This window comes from Oncorhynchus kisutch, linkage group LG11, assembly GCF_002021735.2.
Source record: "Oncorhynchus kisutch isolate 150728-3 linkage group LG11, Okis_V2, whole genome shotgun sequence".
NCBI classification, from domain to species: Eukaryota; Metazoa; Chordata; class Actinopteri; order Salmoniformes; family Salmonidae; genus Oncorhynchus; species Oncorhynchus kisutch.
In genome coordinates, this window is record NC_034184.2 from 66,180,114 (window position 1) to 66,194,095 (window position 13,982).

At 43.2% G+C, this 13,982-nt stretch overlaps 1 protein-coding gene across 2 annotated transcripts in view; it reads left to right on the plus strand.

Moving 5' to 3' along the window:
- Positions 1-13,732, plus strand: part of si:dkey-225n22.4 (collagen alpha-1(XXI) chain) — a 47,108-nt gene extending 33,376 nt beyond the window's left edge. Inside the window, exons 18-30 of one of the 2 annotated variants that reach the window (XM_031836138.1) lie at positions 2,920-2,964; positions 3,449-3,502; positions 5,194-5,247; positions 5,622-5,675; positions 6,189-6,260; positions 6,766-6,801; positions 7,787-7,831; positions 8,293-8,325; positions 8,744-8,890; positions 9,005-9,059; positions 9,516-9,710; positions 11,305-11,382; positions 11,718-13,732. In XM_031836138.1, coding sequence (XP_031691998.1) covers positions 2,920-2,964; positions 3,449-3,502; positions 5,194-5,247; positions 5,622-5,675; positions 6,189-6,260; positions 6,766-6,801; positions 7,787-7,831; positions 8,293-8,325; positions 8,744-8,890; positions 9,005-9,059; positions 9,516-9,710; positions 11,305-11,382; positions 11,718-11,908 — 1,059 coding nt within the window. In that variant the 3' untranslated portion in view covers positions 11,909-13,732. The remainder of the gene's footprint in view (positions 1-2,919; positions 2,965-3,448; positions 3,503-5,193; positions 5,248-5,621; positions 5,676-6,188; positions 6,261-6,765; positions 6,802-7,786; positions 7,832-8,292; positions 8,326-8,743; positions 8,891-9,004; positions 9,060-9,515; positions 9,711-11,304; positions 11,383-11,717) is intronic. The other variant, XM_031836137.1, reaches the window with a different exon arrangement.
- Positions 13,733-13,982: the final 250 nt, after the last annotated feature.

The following is a 13,982-nucleotide window of genomic DNA, read 5'->3' on the forward strand; positions in this document are numbered from 1 at the left end:
CAGTGGGGGATGTCAAAGGGACTCTCGTGTTCCTGTTTCCTCTCTTCTCCTCTTCTCCCTCTCGTATCCCTCTCTCCTCCTCTCCACCTTTTCCTAAGAGTGTGGGCACTCCAGCAGCCAACCCCTTGATGATCTGGATGCATTCCACTGTGGGTGGAAGTGGTTGTGCTCTAGCAGGTTAATTACAATGGAGACAGAAGACACTAGGGGCAGGGAAAGGTCCAGCAGTGTCAGATGGCGCTTTCTTCCAACCCCATTCATTGGGATTTTATTTACTGTGCTACGGAAGCAGGTTCTTGTGTTTGTGTGTGTGCGCGCACGCAGGTGTGGTGCTGAGAGATTGCAGAGTAATAGAGCCGCTCAATCCAGGACCCGCTTCAAAATAAAACACACCTTCAGTTGGGACGGGGCCATATCTTATCAGTGTTTTCTTAGGGTTGTTTTGGGAAATGTTTGATATAACAGATGCTGGTTTCTTTTCAGAATGATATTGCCCATATTTACCCAGGTATGTTTTGATTAATGCAAACAACGGCTACACCCCTCTGTTTCTTGTGTTTGCTATAAAAAATTGTGAAACTCGATTTTACCTGTTTGATGCTAGAGTACGCGGTCAGAGCTCAGCTTTTTATCTTTCCATGTGGTATAATTGTAAAGTCCTCCAGGGAAAATGGAGAACGTGGTCAGAGCTCAGCTTTTTATCTTTCCATGTGGTATTTGAAAGTCCTCCAGGGAAAATGGATATGTATTTTCAGCAGGTCTGTAAAAACAGTATCCCACCCAGACAGCTCCATTGTTTGCTGTAGAACTCTTTATCTAAAGTGGGAACCGGTATATGTATCTGCCTTGTAAATACATTATTACATGAATCTATCAATAAGTCACACCTCAGACACAGGAAGCAGTCACTAAGGTATTCTATTGTCATTCACTTCTAACCTTAGCCCCTCTACATTGGTTATCACTTTTGCGCTGTGGCTTTGCAGTACTAAGAACAGAATTTATCTCCAGGGGTGAAAGTAGAATACATTTCTTCCCCGGTACGGGACCTACCAAAAAATGGTATGGGTCTAATCATAGAATTACATAGTGTCACACCTGGTCCCGCTTCCCACTCGCAACATACAATGAGATAACAAACATTAGGAACACCTTCCTAATATTGAACCCCCCCCCCCCTTTTTTTCTCATTCGTCGGGACATGGACTCTACAAGCTGTCGAAAGCGTTCCACAGGGATGATGGCCCATGGTTGGTGGACGATTCTTGATACACATGGGAAACTGAACGTGAAAAACCCAGCAGAATTGCAGTTCTCTACAGAAACCTGTGCGCCTGGCACCTACTACCATACCCCGTTCAAAGGAAATTAAATATTTTGTCTTGCCCATTCACTGTCTGAATCCATGTATCAATTGTCTCCAGGCTTTAAAATCCTTCTTTAACCTGCCTCCTCCCCATCATCTACCCAATTGAAGTGGATTTAACAAGTGACATCAATAAGGGATCATAGCTTTCACCTGGTCAGTCTGTCATGGAAAGAGCAGGCTGGAAATACACAGAGTATGCTTTGTATACTTGTATTTCCACCCTCCAAATGTCACGTTCTGACCTTTATTTCCTTTGTTTTGTATTTATTTAGTATGGTCAGGGCGTGAGTTGGGTGGGCAGTCTGTTTGTTTTTCTATGATTTGGGGATTTGTATGTTTCGGCCTAGTATGGTTCTCAATCAGAGGCAGGTGTCATTAGTTGTCTCTGATTGAGAATCATACTTAGGTAGCCTGGGTTGCTGGTGGGTGATTGTCTATGTTTGATTGCTTGTGTCATCACAGTTCTCATTTAGCTTCACGGTCGTCATTTGTTTATTGTTTTTGTGTTCAGTACTTTCTTTAATTAAATATCAAGATGAACACAAACCACGTCGCGTTTTGGTCCGCCTTTTCTTCAACAGAAGAAAGCCTTGACACCAAGCAGTGATGAAAGGAAAGAAACATCCGTTACACAACATCACAAAGTGTCATGACAAGAGTTTACGATTGTCATTAGGCCAGAATCCACTGCTGTCCGTGTGAGTCTCAGTGTCAGCCACTCATCTCTTCCTTGGCAAACTTTCTGTGTTCTCATCAAACCACATCGCATTTTGGAGCATAGATTATGAAAAGTGGTGTAATAAACCTTTGAATTGTTTTGATAAGCGCATGTTTTACTGGTCGTACCCCCCCCCCCGTACCGGACTGTACCGCCTTACTTTCACCCCTGCTTATTTATTTCAGCAGTATTACAATAGAGTTTAACACCATATGACTATTTAAACAGGTGAACATACAGTCTATCACCTCTACTACCTCAGTGGTTAGATTGATTCCATCGAAGCCAGTGGGTGGCGAGGGCATGTCTTTACAATGGCCCTCTCTGAAATTCTAAGCACGTGGTGTATTGGCACTCTGTTCTCCTCTCCTGTGTGTAATTACTTAGCAAAGTGCATGAAGGCCCCGCTGGCTGTAAATGAGGTGAATACAGCGTATCGGACCCCCAGCGGAAACCAGGGGGAAGAGACGCGGGATCCATTAAACCAATTTAGAATGCAAGGAAAACAATCATCACAGCGCATCTGGGCATGTGTTCCAAAGGTCTCCCAATGCCCTCCACTGTGGCTCATCATGGCCTCATTGGAATGGATGACTGGCATGTACTGTATGCAAGGCAAGCACTCCACACTGCAACAAGTGGTTTGCCATGCCAGATTGTTTTATTCATCCTGTCCGATGTGCCATTCTAGAAATGCCTTAATGGCGGTACTGTAACTAGAGGAGGGGGAAATTATGAATTGACTACTAAGCAATTAAACTGGGGCCCGCTTTTCTTGTCACTCATTATGCCACTGCTGTGTCAGCTGACCTGCTGTGTGTGTCATCTCCAGGGGATCCGGGGGCTTCCTGGAGGGGCGGGGCCAACAGGACCTCAGGTAAGACTTTCCTATTTGCATGTGAGTAAATAAGAAAGTATTTAAAGGCAGCCTGGTACTGTCAATCAAATGTATTTATAAAGCCCTTTTTACATCAGCCGATGTCACAAAGTGCTGTATTGAAACCCAGCCTAAAACCCCAAACAGCAAGCAATGCAGATGCAGAAGCACTGTCACTTTGTTTGGTAAAGCTGATGTATGGGGCTGGAGAAATGTAAACACTTAAATTCATAGACAGAGCTATGGATGCAAGGACAGTCTTTAAGCCACATGTAAGAACAGAATAAAAAAGAACACTGCTACTAATATCCAGTCAATAACTGTAATAATAGGGGATCAGAGATAGATTGAAACCTGAGACCATATTAGAGTAAGAAAAGTCCCCGGCCTCAAGTCAATACAAGGAGGATTTCTGAGGCACAGAAGTAATTAGATGGACTACCTTGCAGGCGAGGCAGTGCATTCATCTCTTCTCATCCAACAGGGAGAGAGTGGAGCACTTGGGCAGAAGGGATCAACAGGTCCAAAAGGTCCACAGGTGGGTGTCAACATCTGTACAATGACAAGCAATCCCAGTTCAATGATTTAACCGATTGCACACATACTAGGGTGGCAGGTAGCCTAGTGGCTAAGAGCGTTGTGCCAGTAGCTGAAAGGTCTCTGCTTCGAATCCCTGAGCCGACTAGGTGCAAAATGTACCCTTGAGCAAAGCACTTCACCCTGTAAGTCGCTCTGGATAAGAGTGTCTGCGAAATGACTCAAATGTAAATGTAGTAATGAACGAGTATGTTTATGACTTTATTTCAATTGCAGTCATTTTCTCCACGGGAGGAATTACAATACACATCACGTACTGTAACATGTCTATTTAATTGTCGCTGAAATGTAATTCTCTCTTAATTAATTATCCATTATGCATTAAGAGAGCTCTGACAGTGTTCCATAAAGGGACTATGATTAGACGAGGTGATTGGGCACCCTCCACTGGTGAGTAAGTAACAGCTTGTCCCTATTCAAGCAGAGCCATCGAGCTGTGCATCATATGGTGTTCCATTGCTGCCCTCTTCTGGTTCAGTGAAGCTGCATAACTACACGTGTTACTAAGTTAGAGCAATCATCTACATTTGAATTGAAGGTTTTCTTCCCTCAAATTTGAATGAATTGTACTGTTTAGTAAAGACATGGTATCTACACTGAGTTGCAGTTCATGTGAGGAAATCAGTCAATTGAAATAAACTCATTAGGTCCTAATCTTTGGATCTCACATGACTGGGAATACAGATATGCATGTTGGTCCCAGATCTTAAAAAAGGCAGGGGTGTGGATCAGAAAACCAGCCAGTATCTAGTGTGACCATAATTTGCCTCATGCAGTGCAACACATCTCATTCCCATAGAGTTGATCAGGCTGTTGATTGTGGCCTGTGGAATGTTGTCCCACTCCTCTTCAATGGCTGTGCGAAGTTGCTGGATATTGGCAGGAACTGGAACATGCTGTCATACACGCCAATCCAATGCCATCTGCCTGGTACAGTTGAAACTGGGATTAATCTGTGAAGAGGACACTTCTCCAGCGTGCCAGTGGCCATCGAAGGCGAGCATTTGCCCACTGATGTTGGTTACGATTATTGTCCCCAGCACAATGTTCACCTGTGTAATGGTAATGCTGTTTAATCAGCTTCTTGATGTGCCACAACTGTGAGGTGATTGGATTATCTTGGCAAAGGATAAATGCTCACCAACAGGGATGGAAACACATTTGTGCACAAAATGTGCGAGAAATAAGCTTTTAGTGTGTATGGAACATTCTGGGATCTTTTATTTCAGCTCATGAAACATGGGACCAACACTTCACATGTCGTGTTTATATTTTTGTTCAGTGCAGTTTTTAACTTCACATTATTGACCCTCGTACAATTACTCACACACACTTGTGGTCTGGGATATGGTTTTGAACACATTACATTACTGTATATCAGAGATTAACGTGCAAATAGACCGGTCGCAGTGAATAATAACAGTAGTCATCCTAACATGAACAAAGAGGAACAATAGCTCAGTGTGTTTGCAGATGGGTAGGGTTAAAGCCTCTTTGCACATCCCCTTTTTTTAAAAATGAACCAGAATGGGGCATCTGCCATCTAATTCCCTCTCAGTGGTTGGTGACTAAGCTGTCACGCATCCTGTCACACTGCCTGCAGGCCAACTGTCTGTGTTTTTATATGCCCAGGGAATTCAAGGCCCCCAGGGAGACCCTGGAGCCAGTGGACGCGATGGCCCAAAGGTTTGTCCATCACCCATTTTAATTAGTGATTATGCTAATGCTGCAGCTTTTCATCCCCAGTGTGTGGGCTCTACTCTCCGAATGGTTTACTGATAATACTAGAATTATCTCTCCCAATGTGATATTTCTTTACCAAAGTGCGTTTAGGGTGTAAAAGTAATTCTAGTCTTTCATTGTTGAGTAAATAGACTATTGTCTTGAATTTCAAATAGCCTTCTGTTTTTACAAAGGAAGCTTCATCAGCTCTGTGTTTGTTGGCAATGCTGTGTGTGCGCATGTGTTTGAGTGCGTGCATGTGTTTGTGTGTGTGAATGTGTGCGTGCGAACGTGTGTGTGTGTGTGTCAGTGTTTAATTCCTATGTGTCTGTATTCAGGGAAGCGAGGGGGAGCGAGGTTCCGATGGCTCTCCAGGAATGCCAGGCCAAAAGGTGAGAAAGGCACCAGAGACGCACTCCGTGATCGATTAGACTATGGACAGACAACATACATCCATGGGTCAGTAAAAAGCTGAGGGATGGGGCTAGAGAAATGCAACCACTCTCAAATTCATAGACAGAGCTATGGATCCAAGGACTGACCAGCCATGATATCAAAATGATAGTTTTAACCATGTCTTGAGGCTGTAGAGTGTGTCTTTACATTTACTTTGTTTACAAACATTGGAGTAAAACGAGCATCTATTTTGGGTTCTGATGGGGTATGACTGTTGAACTGAACTCATGAGGCATTTAGAAGTTATATTCTTCAAGAATCAATAGGTACATATCATGTTATAAGTACAAAAATGTATGTAGCAACTGCAGATTGACCTGTTAATGGTTAAAGTTAGTATTGGGGCAGGGTAAGCTGACCCTAGCTCTCTGCCTACAGACTACTTCCACCCAGAGCCTGCGCTAAGAAGACTTACCCCAGCTATTTATCATGCTTTTTTCACTCTTTAGGGCACACCAGGAGAGGCAGGCTTCCTTGGGTCCCCGGGCACTAATGGCCTACCTGGGTTCAAAGGTCCCAAGGTAAGGGCATCAGCATGCACCACCAAAGACTTCAGGTCTCAATGAATCTTTCCTTGATTCTTTGCACCCTCTTTCCTTGCTTCTTTCTCAAAAAGCATTAGACAAGAAGGTCTGAGGGGAGGGGCCTTTGACTTCCTCCAATACGGTTGAGAAGGAGACAAGGAGATAGGATGCAAAGAATCACAGAAAGACGAATTGAGATTGAGCCCAAATCTCAGCTAACATAACAGTGTTATTGCCTGTAGGGGGGCCTTTTGGCTTAATGAGGCAGTGTGCGGCTCTAAAGACATGATTTATGAATGATTTATGGTTCTCGGTATCAGGGAGCTTGTTCATTTGCCTGTTTTGCAGTAAGCGCTGATGTCTTTTTGCATAATGCATATTTCATTCCTCTTACGTGTTGTCATTCACACGCACTGAGAGCTTGTCCTTCAGACTGTATGCAGGCACGCCCAGACGCCTACTCGTTGGTTATTACAGCCATATGTTATACACTGTTTTTCAGGGAGAAACTGGAGAGGCGGGTCCCAGAGGAAGTCAGGTATTGTCATCTTCTCTCTTGTCTGTCTCTGACACAGGGGGTGGTTCAGTTCATTGTCATTTATTCTTGTCATAGTGACATTTAGTTATTGGGTTGGTGGATGGTTGTTTGCAGTGACCTATAGAGCTCGCCATACACAGCACATAAAATAAGGACAAGTGATTGTCTTATTATCCAAACAATCAAGTTCATACTTAGAACCATGTACTCTACTGTACTTAGAACCCTATACTGCATTTACAACACTCCTTAGTGGCGCTGTGGTTGGGAGTTCAATCCCCGGCCGAGTCATACCAAAGATAAAAAAATGGTACCCAATGCGTCTCTGCTTGGCACTCAGCATTAAGGAGATGAAGTAGATTGGGGCTAGGGCTCTGCGATAGACTAGAGTCCTGTCCAGGTTGTGTACTACATAAAGCTGCCTTACGCTACAGAAACAGGAGATTGAATCCTGCTCCTATGTGCTTAGGTAAGGCTACTTTCTTTACCCTGTAGGCTCCTTAGAACCCTATACTACACATAGAGTCCTACACTATATTTAGAGCACTGTACTGTACATACTCATATCTCTCCAGGACACTGACAAGAAAATAATGAGTGTTAGTCATGTCTTAATCACGAGGAACAAAGCTTTCCTGCACCGAAGTCAGTCCTCCCTTAAGGACCCTGTGCTGTGACTAGAGTGTAGTGTTTTTGGCTCTGTGCTTTGATTTGTGCTTCCTATAGCCTTACAATCACAGCAGGGTGACCGTGATAAAGGCAGACTTCAGAGCAGAGTGGTTGGAAGGGAGGGAAGAGAGGGGAGGTAGGGGAAACTCAGGTGATGTGTTTTTTAAAGGTCAATGAGACCCTTGCGTCTCTCCTTGGCTGTGAATACTAATGATGACCTTTTAGTGGTGAGTGCTCTCCTATACCCTCCTATGATGCCTCCCATCTTCCTCCCCTCTCCCATCATCCATCCCCCCAACCCTGTATCTTGTTCCAGGGCGAACGAGGCACCGATGGGGCCCTTGGGAACCCCGGCTTACCAGTGAGTGCAGTTACATGACCAGGGCACTGGGTGGCAGTGGATATCAAATCAACTTGAACTACAAAACGTTTTTATTCCTCGGTCTTCACAGAGCCCCCCACCCCCCACCCCCCTCCACAGATGGCGCCTCGGCCAATATCAGGCACAGTGGATTTGCCTGTCACTTTTACATAACACTATTTATGGGTAAACAATTTGTAGTCATAACTTTCCCTGTGGCCATTGCACTGGCTGTGACTCGTGCTTGATATACAACAGCATTAGGCCAACAGTATGTCGGTTTATAAAAAAATGTACCTCTGCATCAACTGTAGTAAGTAAGACAGCAGCAAGAAAAAATATTTGTACTTTTATCAGAGCGGACTGAATGAAGAGCTTCTGAAAGAGAGCGTTTCTTTGATATTCAAGCAGAACTTTTTTAACAGGCTCTTTCTCTCATTTTCCTCTCCCTTCTCTGCCAGGGTGAAGCTGGACCCAGGGGAGGCAAAGGACAGGTTTGTAGAATTACACTGCTGCATTAGCTATAATCCATTCTGCCTCATTCTACACCAGAGACCAGATCCTCTCTGAGGAACACTACTGAACACATCATACCATGAAGCCTCCAACATCACACCCGCAGGGTCTAGATAGGTAGACATGACAGTAAACCTACTGTGAAATCCATATCACATCAGGCCCTTGAACACCAAGTTCAACATTCACATTTTAAAAGATGCATGCCGGCATATTTACACTATGATTTCTTTGAACACCTTTTCTGGAACGCTTATTCATTTTCTAGTCTCAAGGCAGATATATTGTAGGCTATAACAGACATTTTAAATGCAATCGAGCTCTGTATGCAAAGGTCCTATATACTGTGTTTAGTTATATACAGTTTGTGACCATATTTCTCCTCACGATCATCAGAAAGGCATCACGGGGGATATCGGTGTCAGAGGCACCGATGGGAAGAAAGGGGGCATGGGACACGTGGGGGCCGCTGGCCCACGGGGATCTCCCGGCGAGGACGGGTTGCCTGGGCAACCGGGAACGCCGGGCTACCCTGGGAAGCCTGTGAGTTCTCTTGAAATCCTGGCCTTTCTCTAAAAGCACCCTGTCTGTTTCTCCATACCTTCGCCATCCAGACATCAACCGTCTTAACCATTTGGCCTTATCTGTGTCTTACAGGGGAAGCCTCCCTCTGACGACCACATGATGAAGCTCTGCGGCGATGTGTTGCGGAGTAAGTACCTGTCACCACCCGCCCAGTGGTAGCTATGCAGTGTCAATAACTAAAGTGCAAATTGAAGTAAGCTGGAAAGCGTGCAGCTCGTTGTTGACTCAGCAGCTTAAGACTGTAGGGATTAAACAATACACATATTGAAATGTAAATTGAGTGTAGGGATCTGACTATGCCTTAGAATCCATGTTCAATATGAATATGTATTGGTTAGAGAAGGAAGGTAAAATGGTAACATCCTTACAGCATCATATTACAGTTAATAGCAATATGTTTATCTGGTGCTATTAATATTTTAGCTGCGGTAATACGTGGGCTATTTTTCCAGGTGTACTCAAATAAAGAAGTTTAAATCATGAGACATATGAATGACTGTAAACAATGGTTCCCTTAATACCTTGATTGATTGACTGATTAACATTGATTTGATTGAACCAAATTGTGCTTGGGCCCTCCCAGATCAGCTCCCCCAGCTGCTGCAGACACTATCCCCTCTCAGCAGATGTGAGCCGTGTGAGACGGTGAAGGGACCCCCGGGACAGCCTGGAGCACCAGGACTCAATGGTTCCTCAGGAACCCCGGGCTATCCCGGTAGAATCGGCTCACCAGGATATCCAGGAACCCCCGGCATGCAGGGGCCCCAGGGAGTCAAAGGTAACACACCTGTACAGAAACCCCAAAGACTCTGAGTGTTTGGTAACGCATTAATCTACAGGTTCAGATAAAGGAATTATGACATGGTAACACATATGGAAATACAACATTACTCCCCTATAATTCACCTATGAACCACGTACGTTTCCAGAATTATAAAGATGACTACATTTATATAATTGGTTATAAGGAGCAATAGCTGAACACCATAGCTAGTCTTGTAAAGCACTTTGCTGCTAATTCTTTTATTTCACCTTTATTTAACCAGGGAGGCCAGTTGAGAACAAGTTCTCATTTACAACTGCGACCTGGCCAAGATAAAGCAAAGCGGTGCGACACAAACAACAACACAAAGTTACACATGGAATAAACAAGCGTACAGTCAATAACACAATAGAAAAAAAGTCTATATACAATGTGTGCAAATGGCGTGAGGAGGTAAGGCAATAAATAGGCCATAGTAGCGAAGTAATTACAATTTAGCAAATGAACACTGGAGCGATCGATGTGCAGATGATGATGTGCAAGTAGAAATACTGGTGTGCAAAAGAGCAAAAAAGTTCATTAAAACAATATGGGGATGAGGTAGGTAGATTGGAAGGGCTGTGTACAGCTGCAGAGATTGGTTAGCTGCTCAGATAGCTGATGTTTAAAGTTAGTGAGGAAGATATAAGTCTCCAACTTCAGCGATTTTTGCAATTCGTTCCAGTCATTGGCAGCAGAGAACTGGAAGGAAAGGCGGCCAAAGGAGGTGTTGGCTTTGGGGATGACCAGTGAGATATACCTGCTGGAGCGCGTGCTATGGGTGGGTGTTGTTATCGTGACCAGTGAGCTGAGATAAGGCGGAGCTTTACCTTATCAAAGAGTTATAGATGACCTGGAGTCAGTGAGTCTGGCGACGAATATGTAGAGACTGCCAGCCGACGAGAGCATAGAGGTTGCAGTGGTGGGTGGTATATGGGGCTTTGGTGACAAAACGGATGGCACTGTGATAGACTGCATCCAGTTTGCTGAGTAGAGTGTTGGAGGCTATTTTGTAAATGACATCGCCGAAGTCGAGGATCGGTAGGATAGTCAGTTTTACGAGGGTATGTTTGGCACCGTGAGTGAAGGTGTCTAGCCAGACACCTAGGTATTTGTAGTTGTCCACATATTCTAAGTTAGAACCATCCAGAGCAGTGATGCTATTCGGGCGGGCGGGTGCGGGCAGCAATCGGTTGAAAAGCATGCATTTAGTTTTACTAGCATTTAAGAGCAGCCACGGAAGGAGTGTTGTATGGCATTGAAGATTGTTTGGAGGTTTGTTAACACAGTGCCCAAAGAAGAGACAGATGTATACAGAATGGTGTTGTCTGCATAGAGGTGAATCAGGGAATCAGCAAGACCGACATCGTTGATATATACAGAGAGAAGAGTCGGCCCGACAATTGAATTAAATACAATACACTACTGTAAATATATTGCAGTTCAATGTATTTACAGCTTCATAGAAAGTGTTACCCACTTGAAGTAACAGTGGAGTATGTTATGTTAGCAGGTGAGCTAGAGTCATGTTGGTTCTATACACAGTATAATGATTAGAAATCGTCTTTAGGTGACACTGGACCAAGAGGACTCAAAGGCACCAAAGGAGAGGGCCGTCCAGGGTCACCAGGCCCTACTGGACAGTCAGGTAAGCTGCTAACGGCATGCTAGCTTTTGATTAGCCGTACACCCAGGGATTAGCACCTATGGATTCAGAGATTGAAGAGGCTAAAGTGGCTAGTTAGCTGTTAATCATGACTAATTTGCCCCTTCTATCAGCAATTGGAGTCTTCTAAAAAGGTATCATCCAGAGAGCATAAAATGCTAGCTCGCTTGCTATACTGACATAAATGTTCTTCTAGAGCCTCATATCCCATCACTCCATATGAAACCATCACCATTGATTATTCTGAAACATGAAAACACACTGCTCGTTCTGTGGAGTCATATCCCCTTACAGTGTTTCTTCTTAATGACGGGCAGGAGTTCAGGGGCCTCGCGGATCGGATGGCATCGGACGCCCGGGCACTCAGGGGATGCCTGGGAAGTCAGGAAGTCCCGGAATGCCAGGGAAACAAGGGTCATCAGGACTACCAGGAGTGTGTGACATGTCTTCTTGCTACCAGGCCTACAACCTCAGGAATGACCCCTACAGCAAAGGACCCAACTTCTGAGAGGAAGGGGCCCTGAAAGGGGAGGACGGGCTTCAATGTGGGGGTCAAGAAGCAACGTACTTTAAGACAGTGATATCAATCTTTTCGGCAAAGGGGAGTGTTTAGCTGCAGGCTTTTGCTCCAGACATACACTAACACACCTGAAAATGGAATAAAGGTCTGCACCCACACTGGCTCTTTGCAGATAAGATTGGACACCAATGCTTAAAAGCCATCTCCTCGTGGACACCCAGACATTTCACATATTTGTTCTAGCACTGAACTGGCAGACCTGATTCCGTTAGTAAAGGGCTTGGTGATAATTGACAAATTGAATCAGGTGTGCCAGTTTAGGGATACAACAAATATGTAAAAAGACCTATGGTCCCTGAGGAGAGGGTTGGGAAACCCTGTTTTAAGGCATATGGGAGTCCACGTTGCTGTTCAGTAGAAATATTTGTCCCGATTAACTGAAACTAGGTCTACGTATATTGAGACATATTCTTGGTTTCATATACTGTATGTTTGTAGGTTTCAGGATAAATGATAGAAACCATATGTTTTGGACTTTTAATGGTGATTGTCCAAAGAGAATCATCATAGTCCTTGGTACTGTAACACTACCTCCTTGCTGGACACAAGGCATTACATATAAGTACACCAGTGAAAAATGTTTTGTAAAACCAGGATATGAAACATGTTTTAAAAATGTTATACCATAAGATGTTTTTGTCAAGCCCTCCCATATGTAAATATTTTACAACATGTCAAAATGTAAATATGTTGCGGGCTGAGGTAAACACACAGTAACTGCTAATTAGTACAATAACAGGCTACCTGGATTCAACCACAGAATGTGCTAATATAGTAAGTGCCAGGTGCATTTTTACAAGACAACATTGTGAGAATTTCGGCTTAAAATTTATCCCAACTACGAAAACTGTACTGTAGATAATATATTAATTCACCTTGTGCCTTTATAAACCCATACCATAATTGAAATTAAACCTCAGGAACTGCTTCAAATGTGTTTTGCATATCTTTGTTAAAACATGTTCTTTGTTTGATATAGCCAAATGATTCATACTGCATTGTCCATACTTCATGTCCATTTTTTAAATTTTACTTTAAATATCATACTATACTTTATTAAAATACTGCAGTATACCTCCTGATGTAACTACAGGGGCTACATGATGTGCTATACCTCCTGATGTAACTACAGGGGCTACATGATGTGCCATGGGAGATGACATGTGTATGAATGGTTAAGCTGTTTTGGTGTTGTTGTTTTTTCACATTTAAAATATTGTAATATATTTTCAGATGCTTTTATGTATTTTATGATATCCAAGTTTCCATCTTTTACATCAACTTTTATGTGTTTATATGGTTGGACTGTACTGTATATGGGTGATTCTGCATGATTGGTGCAAAAAAACATCTAAGTATCCAAACTTAGGACATATATTTACTTCATGATATGTTCTCATACAATCCAAGGCAATAACAAACATACAGTTACATGTAATATAGTACAAAGTCATTGTTTATACAGCTAATCATATTCAGAGGTGGCTGTCCCAAATCTTGACTCCTAAACTTCATGTTTGAAAATAAAGCAAATTGTGATTTTTGTAATTTTTTCAATAGAACATCTTGAGTTGTTCTATTACTACATTCAAAGATAGTGATTTAATTAGTAGTTTTGTTTATTTTTAAACGTCTTTAAAAAAAGAAATGCTTTTGATGTCACTACTGAAACACTCACAATAAAAGACTAGAATTAATTTGTCTTAAGCCAGGGTTTCCCAAACTTGGTCCTGGGGCCCCCCCTGGGTGCACTTTTTTTTTTTTTACCCTAGCACTACACATCTGATTCAAATAATCAAAGCCTGATGATGAGTTGGTTATTTGAATCAGCTGTGTAGTGCTAGAGCAAAAAACGAAAAACTAAATCCCAGGTTTGAGTTTGGGAAACACTGCCTTAAGCCACAACCCTACAAATATCACCAGGTGATGGGATTGCACCCCTCTTTCATAGCCACATGGTGAGTAGTATGTCTGCAAACATTTTGAAGAAAATTAGTTAGCA